The sequence below is a fragment of the Amia ocellicauda genome, chromosome 2 (assembly GCF_036373705.1).
Source record: "Amia ocellicauda isolate fAmiCal2 chromosome 2, fAmiCal2.hap1, whole genome shotgun sequence".
In the NCBI taxonomy this organism is placed as follows: Eukaryota; Metazoa; Chordata; class Actinopteri; order Amiiformes; family Amiidae; genus Amia; species Amia ocellicauda.
Window position 1 is genome coordinate 9,355,305 of NC_089851.1, and position 16,883 is coordinate 9,372,187.

The 16,883-nt window shown below is 36.7% G+C and overlaps 1 protein-coding gene across 3 annotated transcripts in view; it reads right to left on the reverse strand.

Moving 5' to 3' along the window:
- Positions 1–16,883, reverse strand: part of zeb1b (zinc finger E-box binding homeobox 1b) — an 89,609-nt gene that overhangs the window by 26,757 nt on the left and 45,969 nt on the right. For all 3 annotated transcript variants that reach the window (XM_066717786.1, XM_066717785.1, XM_066717787.1), the window contains one exon: positions 2,450–2,641. In XM_066717786.1, the coding sequence (XP_066573883.1) occupies positions 2,450–2,641 (192 nt within the window). The remainder of the gene's footprint in view (positions 1–2,449; positions 2,642–16,883) is intronic.

A 16,883-nucleotide genomic window follows, 5' to 3' on the forward strand; every position in this document is an offset into this window, starting at 1 on the left:
CCCTACTTTCAGTAAGACAACGACCCGAAGCACACAGCCACAACTACACTGGAGTGAATAAGGAAAAAAGGTAAAATTTCCAAAAAGGTCAGGTAATTGTTGCCAAAGGTGCTTCCACCAAGTATTAACTAAGGTGGGAGTATCCAATTATGATATTTCAGTTTTGTATTTTTAATACATTTCCCTCCCTTAACAGTGTGGAGGATGGTGTGTAGATAAGTAGTGAAAAAAATCATAATTTAAATGCATGAAATTCTGAGACACTGAAACAACAAAATGTAAAAAAGAACTTCAAAAGGGGTGTATGCTTTCTATAGACACTATATATATATATATATTTAACTTATACACATAATTAACTTTATATATATATACTCTATATATCTGCAGTAGTCTAGATCAAAGCTTTTATCTTTTATGGGCAATGTTCCTGCTGGAAAGCGTTGTGTGTGGTCTGTGGCCACAGGCTGCAATAGCATTCTGCGGCGTCATGTAGCTATCTGTACAGGTTCACCCGGCCAATTTCCTTCAGACCCATTCCATGACATTCCCCTGACCATGGTTTCTTGGTTGGTCCGCATATCCTTCTGCTTAAAGTCTGATGTATCACTTTCAGATACAAGGTATTGATGTTATATAATGAACAACTCTGTGAGGTCAGTGAAGACACACTTAATGGAGAGCATCAGTCCCACACTGGAATAAACACACACATCCTCAACAATATTATGACCGCACTCACACAACAGTGCTACTTGAATCTTATTTTCACAGTGTATTAACATACTGAATCTGGTAACTAGCAACTTTAATGGTGCTTTTAAAACATAACATTTAACAGAAATATCTTTCTAGCTGCAAACAGTGAGTTGTAATTCACACTTACGCCTGAAAAACTCTCTACATACGAGACCTTTACGTTTTTGTTTTGTTTAGCTAGGAAAGGGGGTATAAAATCTGAATAAACATTGAAATCCTGTAAGTATTATGTTATTTTAGTTTTAAATTAAAAAGGGAATAGAAAAGCAACACTGAAATTCTATATTTTTAATTAATGTTTACATATTGCTACTTCACCTTTAACCAGCAGTTAGCTCATTTTAGTTCTTTCCTTCTCAACATGAGCTCTATTCATAAACCGTTTGGTCCTCGGTCTGTGGAGTAAATATAGATTTCCTTTTCTGCACTCACCATTAAAGCACTTTCGTGATTTCTACTAGCAATTATTTCCTCCAATTTTACCACAGGTTATAATCAACAGGAAAATACAAAAGAGTTAAAAAAGCTATAGAAATAGTCAAGCAAATGGACTATAACTGAGGAAAGTTGTACATTAGGTTTCTGAGAACCACTGAATTTTCATTCCCAAATAGTTACGTTATTAATATGTCTTTTATTAGATAAATACATGTAGACTTTTCAAAGGAATTGCAAATAGTAGAGGAAGGGAATAAACCTACAAGTTTGTGTTACTTATTTATGGTTTGTCTTTTGCAGGTACGCTGTGTGGGATGGTAAGAAGTTAAAAAACAAACATAACTGATGCCAGACACAGACACTTTTTTTTGGTATTTTCCGTTATCTCACAAAAAAATCTAAGATAAAAAGCGGGTAATTACAAGGCCGAGTCATGGGAAGTTCTAATATGTTTTGTTATTTAAAAGAGTAAAAGATTAAAGGGTAAATTCAATATTTATTTACTATTCAATTTCAACATCTGCTACCCTGATGGCATGAATTTCACAATACTTATAAAATAATGTATTTGAGTTTTTCCTGTTACTAAAGAAGCCGAGTATGGCATGTTAAAGCCATATGTTGCACTACTGAAAGTATTGGCCAAATTAAGAAATGGTATTATTTCCTTTCACTTACAAATCACACAAAGACTGATTTGTACATCCTGCGACATCCAAATAATGATTTTAAACGTAAGGAAATGTGAATTGGAGAATCAAAAACATATTCAATCTAATTTTCAATGCATAAATCAACAGTGAAGCTACAGAATATAAAACTGCCCAGCATTGTTTGTTTATTGTTACAGTATTAAAATGATTTTAGTGTTTATTTTTGTTTCTTGTGACTGTAAGACTGAACTTGTGCTGGAATTAATACATACAAGTGCCCTTTTTATCTTCAACTGTACGTTTTTTTTTTTTAAACTATCATAACAAAAGACATTTACCATTCCTTTGTTCGTGGTTCAGTTTGAAGGTATTGGGGAGAGCTCAAGGAAGTAGGGCTGGGATTAAATTAAAACCGTGACCCACCCGCTAATCGAAAACTACAGAACTGTAGTCATTTGCGGGTTCATTTTTAGTAAGATTCCACTTTCTTCAATTCAGAAATGTAACCGCTATGGTGTTCAGGTTTGTAGTTTGCTGGCGGCTGGGTCAAAGTTTTGATTTAATCCGACCCTAGGTCTGCAGTATTAGGGATGCCTCACCTTCCTCCCAACCTTCTTCATTCTCTCCTTGCCCATCCTCGGGTAATACTGCGGGGTCGGTTGGCAGGTCGTCCTCTGGCACATTGTTGTCACAGTCTGCGGCGTCTGTCAGACTCTCCTCCTCCACTATATGCAGCTTATCTTCATCGTCCGAATCGGAGTTCGCCTCCACCACGTTGTTGTAATTTGTAACTGCCGAAACAGAAACAAAACAGCAGTTTAGAGAAGCGGTACAATCATTAGTTTAAATGCACAAATACCACGTAATGAGGCTAAATGGGGACTACTTCACCGGCATTAATTAATCCTCTCTCTACAGCCAGGGCTGTGCTGTGTAGGCCCTGGTGAACCACATAGAAATATGCTTCAGCTGGAGAATGGTTTAGCTACTATATATGTCTTAGGCCAAGCTACTATTGGTCAGCTGTTGTCAGAAATCAAACCAACATTTCCAACACAGGTTAAAACAGTAAGTAAGTACAGTTGTATGCAAATGCCACCTTTGATACCTTCCATTTCTTTCCTCAAGAGTACATGTGCAAAAGTGCAAATTTTGTCTGTCTTCACTTTAACAGGCCTTTGTCTTTGCAATGTAGAAAGATGCCTACCACATTACCCAATTATCATGTTCATAACTAATTTCCAATTCATGTTTATTCACTGTACTGTTAATTTAGTTTCTTAATTCCACCTTGTATGTCCCCTTCCTGGTATAGTCCAGCTTGTTCCTTCAGTGGATCTGAGGACTGAGTTTCGTTCTCAACATCCCCTGCACAAAAGGAACTAAGCAACAATCTGTTTAAACTGCTGCTGAAATTATGCAACTTATCTGGCATTTGACAGGTGTTTGTGCATTAATGATGGACCGGAGATGGTTGAAAAAAAATGTATTTCAAGGAAAGTGGACCTGTCAAACAATGCCAAGAAAAAATATATAAAAGACTCAACCATGCTGTTGTTTTTTAAGTAGAAAACAGGCATCCATTTACCAACATTTATGCAGCAGGTTGATTTAGAAGAAAAATTCATATTGATTTTAAGTAGTAACTTTACATGCCGAGTTACTAGGCACATTCAAAGTACTGTGATATTCAATTAACCCAAAACAACAGGATGCTACAATAGGCTCAGTAACTGATAAGACTAAAATGCTTATTGTAATTAAGTATACAGCATTAATATGTAAGGGGTAGGGTGACAGACCTGAATAAGCAAGTCTAACCAATGTTATTTTATGTAGAGTAGTCCTGCTAATAGTTGTCCGTGAAACAAGCTGTACAAATTGTATTTATCAATAATATGAAACATTTTCTGTTATTTTCACATATAACTCAGGAGAGTTTGAGAAAAAAAAAAGTCCAAAATATAAAGAATGTGTAGGTGCTATGTTGTACTGTAAATTGGGAAAAAAATAACACACACAAAATATATATAAAATATATATATACATACTGTATACATCATGAAAGGAATTATATATGAAGGTTTTGATCAGATTAAACAACCCTTTGATGATACACAAGCCTGTCTACAGAAAATGCTCCTAACAGCCGACTTCATAGCAAGACATAAAGCTAGAGAGATCTTCACCCCTGGCTGCATTAGCAAGCTTGTTTATGCGACCGTTTATTATGGGGTAATATAATTAGTTCATGTTGCTATGAAGCCTGCCCTCCTAATCCCATGTATTGCTGCAGATTTATATAGTGTGTAGCAAGGTGTGCAGTTCTAATTAAGGAAAGCAGTAGGCGAAAATGGAATATTGATTTAGGGGCTCTAAGCAGGTCCAGCCTGAATTGGCCGACTGCACAGTATAATCTAAACACAGCATGTAATTAGAATACGTAATCCGGCAACTTCAGGTGTTTATCTAACTCCCAAAATGCATTCAGACAAGAGATTTGACTCAGGAAATGTGGTGGAAAAATGAACATTTTGGAACGCCTATATTTGCTCACACAAAAGAAAATCCATGAATTTATTATTGCTGCTCATTGATTTATCTGATGTGGCTGGTAAAGGCGCGCTACACCTGTGGTTATGGCTGCTGATGCAGACAAAATAAATGAAGAATGTGACCTGGGGGAATTTCGTGTTTAGCGATCAACCCAGGGTTTTACAGCGAAATGCTACGAGGCCAGAAATCATTCATCCTCTTGACTTATACAGACCTTGTTATTGATAGACGAGGTAGCACTTTATCACATACAACTACCTTTATGCTCAAGCATAGTGGTGGAAAGACCATCCTCAAATGTCTTTCTGTGCCTTCTGAATTGGGGAAATTACATTGCAGCATTCTGCTTTTTGTTTCAGGCGTGCACCGCACCATGCTCTCATTCACTCTTTATGGCAAACAGAAGCTTAAAAAATGAATCATTAAAACACAAACAGTGTATATTTCCTACATGCCTTTAATAAAAAATAATTATTTGCATTCTTAGGGGTGTGTGCAAGCACTGACATGACAATGCAAAAGCCTTACATTGATATTATCTGAGCTGCATGCGGGCGATTTTCAGAAAAGGAAACACTTTTTGCACCTCTTGTAATAAGAGGGTCTTTGTAGCCCTGCCTTTGACTGGAGACAGCTGAGGAATGCTCAGTTTCATCAGTGTTAGTGAATTTGAATTGCCTATGTAGGGAAATCTTTACAGGGTACTTTGTTATTGCATTGAGGAATGACCCTATTTTAAAATGCATGAGTACTTGGGATTCAAGCTGTGGCGGTGATTAAAAAGGTGTAAATAATTTTGTTTGTCATTGACAGGTGCACGAATGGGCGTTGCATTTGGAGAGAGGCAGCGCTTTCTGCGTCGGAACATTTCTACTGCACCTTTTAGTGCAAATTAATTGAGTTTTACTGGATGCTCAGTCAGCAATGCAGTTGTGTGTGCTGAAAAGTATTTTGTATTGCCTGTCACATAAAAGTTCTGCTTTTATCTACAGGAATTAACATGGAGCCGATTGTGTTGTTTCTCACACTGCCTGATAACGTTACTGTTACAATGAGTGCTGCTGGAATCTGATCTTGTTTTTCAGTGAGTCAAACCAGTTATGTCTCAGCTAAGTGTATGTATTAGCATCTTTTATGTGTGTGTGCGTGTGTGTGTGTGGGGGGGGGGCTCAGCTCAATATTGAAATGCAGGACGTGCGTATTGACAGATCAAGGAATCCATGCGAGACGCTATCCTTTGTACAGGACACTCTGTAGTACCCGAAGGGCAGGGAATGCATATTCTGCTTCAAGTAGGAATGAGAACAACAATGAAACATCCTTAAGAGAGAACACTTTAGAGTAATTGGCAATTCTTAGAAGTAACTGCTGATATAAACTCTAATGAACAAAGATGACTGAAGTCTGTGAGGAAAGCACAGCAACAAGGTGTGATCCATGCATTTCAAATGTCACAAGGCTTTGGCATGTGCCCAAAATTGCATAGTACAGTATAAATCCCTGTTGAGGACTGTAGGTTTTAGACTGAAATGTTGGATGATACTGACTTGGTAACTATAATCCTGACTTTGAAAGTAAGTGACTGCATTAATAAATTAATATCTATTATTTAAAGAAAGAAGGAATACAGACCTTCAACACTGTTATGCACAGCTAAAGGCATTTCAGATTGTTTAAACAAAGCAAGCATATTTAAGAGACCCTCCCCAAGGTACTTTAGGGGTTCTTTATCTTTTGGGTACTTGGAAGATTATGAGAAGGGATTTGACACCCTGTAAACTCAGTGTATCTTGTTGCACTTTACAGCACTATAATTATCTTTTGGGCAGCAGTAATTACTTGATGTCTATAAGGGTGTTTATTTTCCACCATAGTTCAGTAACTGCCTAATTGACTAAGTTTGACTAGCTAGTGAATTGTGGCCAGTATTGTAATGGATTTTGGTTCATTCATTTTAAGTGCATACACACACTGCAATTATACAGTTCAATAGAAGGAAAGATTTCAGTATTTAATAGTTCTGAAATAACTGAGTAAATCCACTCAGCCATTACTGTATATAAAGCAGACTAATATAAAGAATGTCAACTACTTTGAAATACAATGCAGTGCAAAAGATCTATGCACTACATCTTAAATAAAAGCAAATATTATACATGAATAAAAACATATAAATAATTAAAGAACCATATTCAATAAATTATAAACAGCAATGTATAGACAACTATTTAATCGACTTCAGTAGCAGCTGAAATACCTCCATGAACACACACCTGGAATGCAAACACGATCACACAAGCACAGATGCACCGAACAGAGGCAATTAAAACAAATCATTTTAATGACTGACAACTAGCACGGGCCCAGTCTCCTTTCATGTCAGCTGATTAGAATTTTGTTTCTCTGATGCACACTCGTGTTGCGTTAAGCTAAACTGTGTGCTTTTTGTAATGCTGGATATGTGGACTGAACCTGGATGCTAAGTCAATGTGTGTCTTCAGCTGAGCTTTTTTATGCTTCATGTCTGAGTTTCATTTCCTCGCTGCAGTACCATACAGGGTGGCGCTTATGGGTGCAGGGTGCTCACGACCTCTCGGGGAGGAGCCTGGAGAGGAAGTGGAGCTGCACAGTTCAATTGCCAGATGGTCAATCCCAGGGGTGGTCTAATATTATGGTTTGAAAAGGAGGCCCAACAATAAGCCTTAAAGAAACTGAGTCTGGCAATATGGCAAGCGTTTAGACAGCTGTGTTCATTAGTAGATGCGCTACCAAATACATTTTCTTTTAACACATCTATAGGTTTGCCATGAGTGGTAAAAACAATGTCCTGTGTCTGAAGCCCGGCCCAACTCCCCTTTCTTCCCTGCCCAATAAAGCAACACAAGAAACACCATACAAAGAACTAACACATCGGAGCACAACTAGAATTATTTTTACTCAGGAAGTCACATCTGAACATTTGAGAATATACAGTTGTTCATTTTCTTTAGAGGTCAGGAGCTGAAGGGAGGGAAAAATGGGTGATATATACCCAGATAAGACATTCATTTTAATGAACTCTTTTTGTGAAAAAGAGTACACAGCATCCATGTGCTATCACTATATATTAACCTTCACTTAAACAACTTTGCACCAACTGGGGGGGGTATATTTTAGTGGTTTGATGGGTTTTCATACACAAATACAAGCTTTCTATTAAATAATACTATTGATAAGTACTGAAATGGTAAAATATTTAAATACCACCTGTATTGGCCAATATCACAGAATTTAAATAGTAGTTGATGCACTGGTGAAAGAGTAAAACATATGCTTTTACCAAATGTTACCTTTAAAAACAAATAAATCACGTTGCATGCAAACAAATCTTTAATTGGCAAAGTAATTACACATAAACAGATGATGTCAAAGGCATCAACAAAGGTGATAAATGATTTTAAACACACTTTACCTGTAAAATATAGCCTACTACCATCATGCTTCACGTGAAACTAGAGCAGGATGTAAGCTAGACAAATACGAGTGTCAAAGTATTTGACATGCCAGCCTTAACATGAACATGGGGACAAATACATCAAATACCCAGGAGTGTTTCTTACACAGGAGTAATAAACTATAATAGACAGTGAACTTAAGACTGAACAGAGCTCACTTCGTTGGGTCTTTAAAGTGCTGTCAATGACAAAAGGGTAATGACTCGATACTAAAACCTATATCCATTGATCACTCTAAGGTCAGAACACACCTGTACTGAAAACCTTTCAAATACACTAGGAGTGTGTTCGCTGAGAAACAAAGCCCATTTTATACATGATCTAAAGTAATAAACAGGCTGCAAGAAGTAATTGCCTGGCTATAGATAACATACGTGGAAGACCTTTTGTAGCAGTGGATTGAAAACGACAATACATTAAACCAGAGAGGGAGATGTGCATTAGAGAAGAGGGAAATAAAGCCACTTACAGTTCCTCTACTTACAGTAAAAACATTGCATCCTACCTGGAAGGAAGGAAGTGACATTGGCTCCAATGCAGACATTGGTGTGTCTCACAAAGTATTTTGTAGGTGAGGTAAACAGTTTATTCACAGAATCCAGGCCTTCCTTGTATTTAAATAGGTGGCTGGAATCAATCATTATGCGCTTATCAGCTGATGCATTAAAATAATGAAGATCACTGTTAAAATACTGCTTTTTAAAATCCATTCTGCCCCACACCTTCCCTGAGGCTAATTTAGTTATTAGTCACCATAATCCCCTGCCTTTGTGTCCCGTGAGCACTGTTCTCTGTGAAACTCAGTGTCTTCAAAGAACTCCCCTTATAGGAACCAGCTTCTGTGAAACCCCTCTTAGTTCTACGAAGTGACTGAGGCCAATGTCAGTCACTTCTAAAGATGCCCTGTGATACTTAGAAACATCTTGTCCTGTTGTGACACCTGCCGCAAAGCATTTTTACTGACAACAAACCAGGCTTTTCTGATATTCATGGCCAAAGCAGGGCAGAAATAGATGCAGGGTTTGAAATAATAGTAACAAAAATAAAACATTATATATATATATATATATATATATATATATATATATATATATATATATATATATATATATATATATATACACACACACACAATTTTATTCTTAAGTTTCAGCCTATCAGATTTAATGCCACAGTGAATGTTACCGAGCATGAAGTTGCTGGACTTTCCACCAGTGTCTTCCCAATGATTTTGTAGGAATAGGGTATGTTTTTAAGTTAGTAAGTATGTTTATCTTAAGGGAAATTAAGTGTAAAACTTATACAGAAATGAAATGTTCAAATGTTTCAGAAACAAAAACAAAAACTGATTTGATTAGCAATTCTTTTGAAAGTTCAAAAAAATATATGTGGAATGATAATGTGTGTTTGCTTGACTCTTTGTCTATGCTTTTGTAGACATTATGATAATTTAAAGTACAACCTGTGGTTTTGTGGTTTATATCTGAACAACTGAGGGAAAAAAACAACAACTTAAGAGCCGACTAGCATTTTATATATCGGGGGGGGGGGGAGTTTACCATCTAGCCTAAGTCCTACAAAGTAGGAGACAGCTCATTGGGAACTTCATATATCAATATATCTACCACAAAACCTCATCCTTTGTACCTGTTTATCTGACACGTGAAAAACTATTCCCATTTCTACCAAAAAACAAACAAACATTAGTTCATTTTCCTGTGTACTGTACTGCCTTTCAAACTAAATGAAGTTCTACTTGTTGCTCTGCTTGATTCAGTGATTAATGATTATTGATTTTCTGGAAAAAGAACTTGCAGTATTAAAGTTAATCTACAAATCATTTTAAATATCCTGTGAACAATGTGCATGTGCCAATAAAGGTTTGTGTTATTTATCAGAAATAATTCAAAATTCGAGATGTGGTGACAACAGAGCTTTGACAATCTTCTGCCTCAGCTGAATGGCTTTGCAATAATCAAAGCAGAGAAGCAATCAAATGCCACAAAATATAGTGATGGAGATTCAAAGCAAAAAGTAATAGCGATGCATTCAAAATTAAGAAAAATAAAAAAGAGGCACTCCACTATACTATACAGACTACAGATATATTATTGGAAACAAGGTCCTTACTACAACTGAGAAAATAAAATCACCAGTTCTGTAAAGCTAACACTTCTAAGAAACTAGGATTTCTGAGACACTGATTTGAAACCCAAGTTTACTTTCAGTATGCCAGGTCTGTGATTAACACAATGTAAATACTATACCAAAGATCTGTAGCAAATGTGGTAAAGGTGCTGATGCTGCTCAAACAGATAGCACCAAGTGTGACAAATTGTGAGCTACAGCTATTTAGGTTACTTACTGCATAAAATAAATGTTCTCCCAGCCAGTAATAATAAATTATAGATTTTCACACAAAAAACAACCAAAAATATAATAATAATAATAATAATAATAATAATAATAATAATAATAATAATAAGCGTGCAGAGTGGGAAACTCTGTGGCACAAGATCGGGTCATCAGCCGTAGAACTTCCTCGTAGAGCTGGGATCGATGACTTCACTGTAACGTAGATAATACAGGAAAATTAAAAATAATTACAAAAATTCTGTGTATTTATGTCATCTTATTTGGCCTGTACAGGTTGAATTAAATATAGACTGAATGATGCATCTCTGCTACTCACTGCACCTTTCTATGGAAGCACAGATGTAAAAATAGTGCATCAGTCCGAGTGCACAAGAGAATCTCCCTGGGCACAGAGGGTGTGGTAATGAGAGGTGTGTACAAAGGTGTCTGAGCATCAAAAACAAGCAAGCTGTGCTGTAACAATCGTATACTTTTCCAAAGCAGTAAAGCATAGACATATAAAAGTCAGTCCTGCTATATACAAAACTGAAGTCTGCACACACTGATAATATAAGATGCATACATTAGCACCAAGATGTTAAAAAACAAGACAAGGAATTACAGGAACACAAGGGTTCATGGGGATTTAATTAATCAAATTAACATATAATAATGTTAAATAAACCTGAAACACGATAGCAACACGACAACAAGAACAAATCAAGTTGTTCTAGAACCAAGTGCCAAATATTAACGTAATCTGCTGTATTCCATACATTTAAATGCCCTAATTTTAATCAAAATTTGGAAACATCTCTTTAACATGACAGTTGGTGTATAGGGCACCAAGATCTTAGATCAGGTTTACTTTGCAAGTATTGCACCATCTGCATTAAAAAAATGATTTGACCCTGTTAATTCTTTTAAAATTAAATATCAGGAGAATACACAACACATGAGAATAGCACACGCTATTCTAACAATTAAGTACACCAATTCTGTAGTACATACATATACATCTTATGTATATTTTTTATACATTGTATTGCACTGTATTATATTGTATCGTACGTGTATTGTCATTTGGTACTTGAACTGTCTCTGTTTTTATATATGGTTCTATGGTTGTATATGCTGGTGTGCTGCACCAGAAGAAAATCCTAACAGTCTTTTTTTTTTAATGAATGCCAATAAATAACTAAAACATACACATTTTAGGGGATATATACAGACTATAACAATATACATTACAAGATGAAAACTCAAAACAGGTGGAAGGCAGTTTTCACGTTAAGGTGCTATTTAAATTAAAGACGGAATGCACATGAAAAAATCATGATAAAAGGTACTTCAGTTTTGCAATTCCACTTGTAAATGGCAACTTAAAAGTGCATAATTTCAGTCTTTGCTAAGAAGCTAATTAGGTTTCCTAGGTCACCTCTCGTCTTTTTTTAGGCAGGGTGTCAAGTGCTCTACAGAGCATTCCTGATGCAAATAGGGCTATTCATTTTAGCACATATTCATCTGATATTAACAACTTAGTAAAAATGGAAAGCCCATTTCAATTACTTTGGTTATAATTATTTCATGCATAAAATCTTTAGGAGCCACTCCACACAACATTTTATCTATCTACCACAAAAGTGCCTGTAACTTCCTTTATATGCATGTGCACGGATAAACTGTACAAACATGAAGATAATTACAAATGAAAAGAAACAAGACACTCAAACAAGTAACCAACTCACCAAACAAACAGTCAGGTGAGAGCGTATTCAGTTTTGAACAGGTTCTTCATTTCAATGTGTGACAATCAGGTGCTTGTACAAAAAACAAGAAGTTTTGGAATAAGACAAAACGAACTCTCTGGAGCAGGCTCATTTCCCAGCATGCAAAGAATCATTCCTATTTAAGTAGTAAAGTATAAATTAAAGGCAACTGCGTACCTTTGTGTGGATTAGTGTTGACTCACAATCCTCCATCTCCTACACCCCTGGTCATACGCCAGCCCCCTGCTAACGACAGCTCTTCTTCTAAAGAAGGCTAGCTGGTACAGGGCAGGATGATGGTAAGTAGAATGTGTAAAATAAGATACATTTTGGTTTAGTTTAAGATGCCAGTGTTAAAGCATACAACTGTAGGCCTCAGAATCACACAATTACACAATGTGATTTCCAGAAATGTCTCAACAAAAGGTTTAATATTTATTCATGTAACACAAGATATTATGTATAAACAGCTGAAACGATATTAGCTAAACAAATCTGAAAATGTTTGAACCTGAAATCTGAAACTAAATTGAAATAAACACTTCAGACATCAGCAGTTACGGAGAATGTCACTCAGCAGTCTCTAACCATGCATTTTTAGTTGATGCACAAAATATAAGAGAGAAGAAACAGGTCTCCAGGATGCTGTGTTGTACGTTAGTGTAGTAACCTTACAAAACATATTGGTGCAGAAATACAATAAAACTTGAAAACAGAATGTGAAAACGCTTATTCTTTATTGACAAAAATGTTTAAAAATACACGTGGTTCTATTATAAAAACTATGCTAAGGTGTGAGATTAAAGATGTCAGGGGTAGTCTATGGCAAAAAGATTTCACAAAAAATAAAGTGTGAAAAAGTAATCTATGGGGAGAGTTTAGTGACCCCGAATAATTGTGTCCCAAGAGCTCTGGAGAAGAGAGAGCATAAGGAGCATTGCACTGTGGGTGCCTGCTGTTCTGCTACCTGCACAGTGGACAGACGACAGGATTCACTTCCGAAGGTGAAGGGAGATTTGTTGGGCTCAACAGATTTAAAAGATCAGCAGTGATGTCTACAACACACTGATAATACCTGAACTCTTGTGGGCCGTATTAAGGTTTCAGGTGGAAATTAGCCGTGCGGTTGGGAATGGCTGACGCATGTAGGAGCACGAGGGCTGCGCTGGCGAGGTGGGAGTCTCGGCGCAGAAGGTGGAAGTGAGCAGTCACATCCCGAGTCTCCAATCACACAGCTGTACGGTGATCATAACGACTGGCCACTCGCACTGCCTGCATGACTGGGGGATGGGCTGCCTGTGGCGATGGCCACACATCCTGTCAGTCTCTTTCACAGACGAGACTCAAATGTCCTTCAGACAGTTATGAGATTTCTTTTGAGAAGACTAGAGAAGGCTCTAGCTGTAACAGGCCTACTCTTCTGTATGCTGGCTCCTTTGTGATAAGATAATGGAATACATATAAAAATAAATAAATCAACAACAAAATTAATTGGCTTTTTAATAATATGCAAGGGGAAGGTTGAGAAATTTACCTTTTGGTGATAAGTTAATAGTTCAGTATGTTTTCTTACCCTTTAAATGTAGTCTCAATACTGGATTATGCATAAAAACTCTACACTTACAGTTAGATTGCAGGAGAAGTTATATATGGTTTATATTTAGCGAAGACTCGGCTGAGTCTCAGGCTCAAATATGTAAACACAATTTCCAAGATAAGGGTGAGGATCAAAGCATGCAATATTAAAGACGGGAATGCAAAAGACACGAGGTGCTATCACAGCTCAGAATTTAAACAGAAAAAGGAAACAATCATTGTGACGATAAAAAAGTAAAACACCGGAAGCATCTAGTCATGCCCGTGGGATGGTACCTGTTGAGATGGCGAGTCTAAGGCATGACTTTTTATTGTTGTAAATTTGTTCTGCTCACTCTAGTTTGAGAAAACATTCAAATTTAAGCCTGAATTAGTGTATCCTAATTTAAAGAACTGATCATTTAAAGAAGGGTTAAATGATTTTCACACAGAGGTCACTGATGTTTCTTATCATGCAGATGAAGCTGGAATATTGTCTGTCCTTTGATCAAAAGAACGACTTACAAGAATCTATATTAACTTCCCCTCAATAGTAAGCTTCCGTTTGATACTCGATACTCACGTTGAAGTAATTTATATAAAACATAATTGTAGTTAAGATAGTGTAATATCTAATAGGATTAATGAGAGCAAAAGTAATATGGAGGAGGGCAGCATGTGTAGGTCTGGACTTTGTTACAAATGCATCGAATTGCAACATGAACCAGTAATTTTTATTTCAAACAGTAGCAAAACTAGCACTCAAAATAAAAAGAGAATCCTGAAGAGAAACAGATTTTTTTTTAAAATTTGGTGGATAGTGAACATTTATGATGGATTTTATTTTTCATGTAGCAAATCAGACTATTTATTTCTATCTGTGTTCATTATAATTGTATAGCCAATATAAGAAAAACACAGTGGTCATTAGTCATCTTAAACTATAACCCCAAGGTGTCAAAGGGGGTTGTGCCGTTAATGCCTCACACTGAGGTTAGTGGAACAGATGGGGGCAGCATAGATTTTTGCAAACTGACACTTGGAGCGTAAGGAAATCTCCCAGTTATTTTTAGAGCAGCTTCCTGCAGTTTTCCAGGCATGTAATGCCTACATCACACAGCGTCACTTGGACTGTTAAGCTGCCGTCTTAACTACTTTGAAGGAGTTGAAAAAAAGTCAGAAAACAAGTCTAGACAAGAACATTCCTGCCTTTTGACTGCCCGATCATTTGACTGACCAGCTAAATATGGGCAGACCTATCAAATCACAAGCCTCCGCGTTACAAGAGTGTCAGTATTAATAATAATAATAATAATAATAATAATAATAATAATAATAATAATTATTATTATTATTATTATTATTATATTAAAATATATTAAAAACCTTCTGCAGCCTATACGTACATTTGTTGGAAATGTTTTTACAGGGAATTATTTTTAAACCTCTTAGATGCATGAAAGATTTCAACAGGATTCAGACGATTGACACAACAACCCAGGATTTACCCTCTGTAACGGCTCAATTGAAGTAAGCTGAACAGTATGTAAAAAACAGGCCTCAAAAAAAAAAAAAAAAGCTCTCAGACAAACACATCTGGACGTTTCTTCTCTTAGTTAAATGTTGGAATTGAGCAGGAATTTCCCTATTGGGCACTGTTGCAATACATTTCCTAAAAACGTATTTTTTGTTTAGCTAAAACAGACATGTATTTGCCCTGTTTCAAAGTATCATATAGGCTAGATACTGTGTGCATTGCAGCACTGCATTGAGGACCAAAACTAATACTCCTTTAATGTTTCAGAAACAATAACCTACCTAAAGCTCTCAAAATATTCTCAATCAAACAAAACAAAAAGACCAAATGCTGTCTAATAACAGAACAGGGACTTTAATCAACTTTATGATCACTGTCAATTACAACAGCACAAGAGTGGTCATGCATATTCAGACTAATTACCATGTCAGGTCATTAAGTGTGGCGTCTAAAAGCCAGAATGAACCAGTTAGGTCCACCTACAGTCGACCAAAGTTACAGCTGTTGCATTCTGGGAACAGGTGACTGTACATTCCAGTCCCCTTAAGTCTTATACTGAAATGGGGGAGACCTGGTGGTTTGAGGTTAAGGGTTTTCCCCTGAGAAGGTTAATACCTTGAAATGACAAATAACACTTCTAATGTTTTCTCTCACACACACTTTTCTTTTTACCGCCACGTCCTGTATTCCCCCCCCCCCACCCCTCTACCGACAGCAAGGGATGCGTCCAGGAATTAAAGTGCATCTGCAAATATGGAGCCACATCATTTCCTGACAAAATTCCTATCTGCAGCTATCATCTCCATATGAATTGCACACTTTTCTATACACTAAAGCAAGCGGGGTTAAAAAGAAAACACTGTTACTAGAAGTGCAGTAAACAATTAAAGTGAATCAAATAAAAGTCTGAGTTAGCTTCACTGTGTACGAACCTAAAAACACTATTTCTTTAATAATTAAAAAGGAAATCTTAGCCACGTTGGTTTGACAGGAAATTGAATTCTCAGATTATTATTTTTTGATCGAGGAAAATGGAATCAAAACAAGAAACTCACAGACTGAGTGTGAAAGAATTAAACAGGGCAGTAAGAAAGCAAATGGAGTCTGGCTATAATGAACCCAATAAGGAAGCTCACTGTGGGGACAGACTTGAGAGCCTTCATTACACTCCAAGTTCTTTTCAGATCTCCACCCCCATAGCCTACTAATGTGACTGCTGGGCACCAGGTATGAATCCACACTGTAGAAGTCTCAGTCAGTCAGGCGTGACACTCCAACTTTGCGTCTCCCAGAGGATCAAGGCCAAAGCCTTTAGCAGAGGCTGCACATGAACTCTTCCTGCTGGAGAAAATCAAATGTTCTCACACTCAAAAGACGTCAGCGATCACGTGACACTGACAGCTTCGCTTGTTAGGAAGCTCATGGTCGATTTGAATGGGTGACGTGTGTTTTATTGATGTGTATATATCCTATAACCACTGTACTACTTTAAATAATTTCACCCTCTGTTGACGATTTTATAATTAATGCTCTCAGAGGCAAGTCCCAATGTGGCATAGAAGGCTAAATATAAACCAAAAAATCCCACTACTACAGTTCATGCTCTTCTATACATCATAAAGTGAAATCTTCCTACACAGTCATACTATGAATTTCATCTGACAAAACCCCATTCAGTCCATTATGCATATACAGTATTTTAGAGGAAATCACATTGCTCTTTCATACTATACACATCTATAGTGGG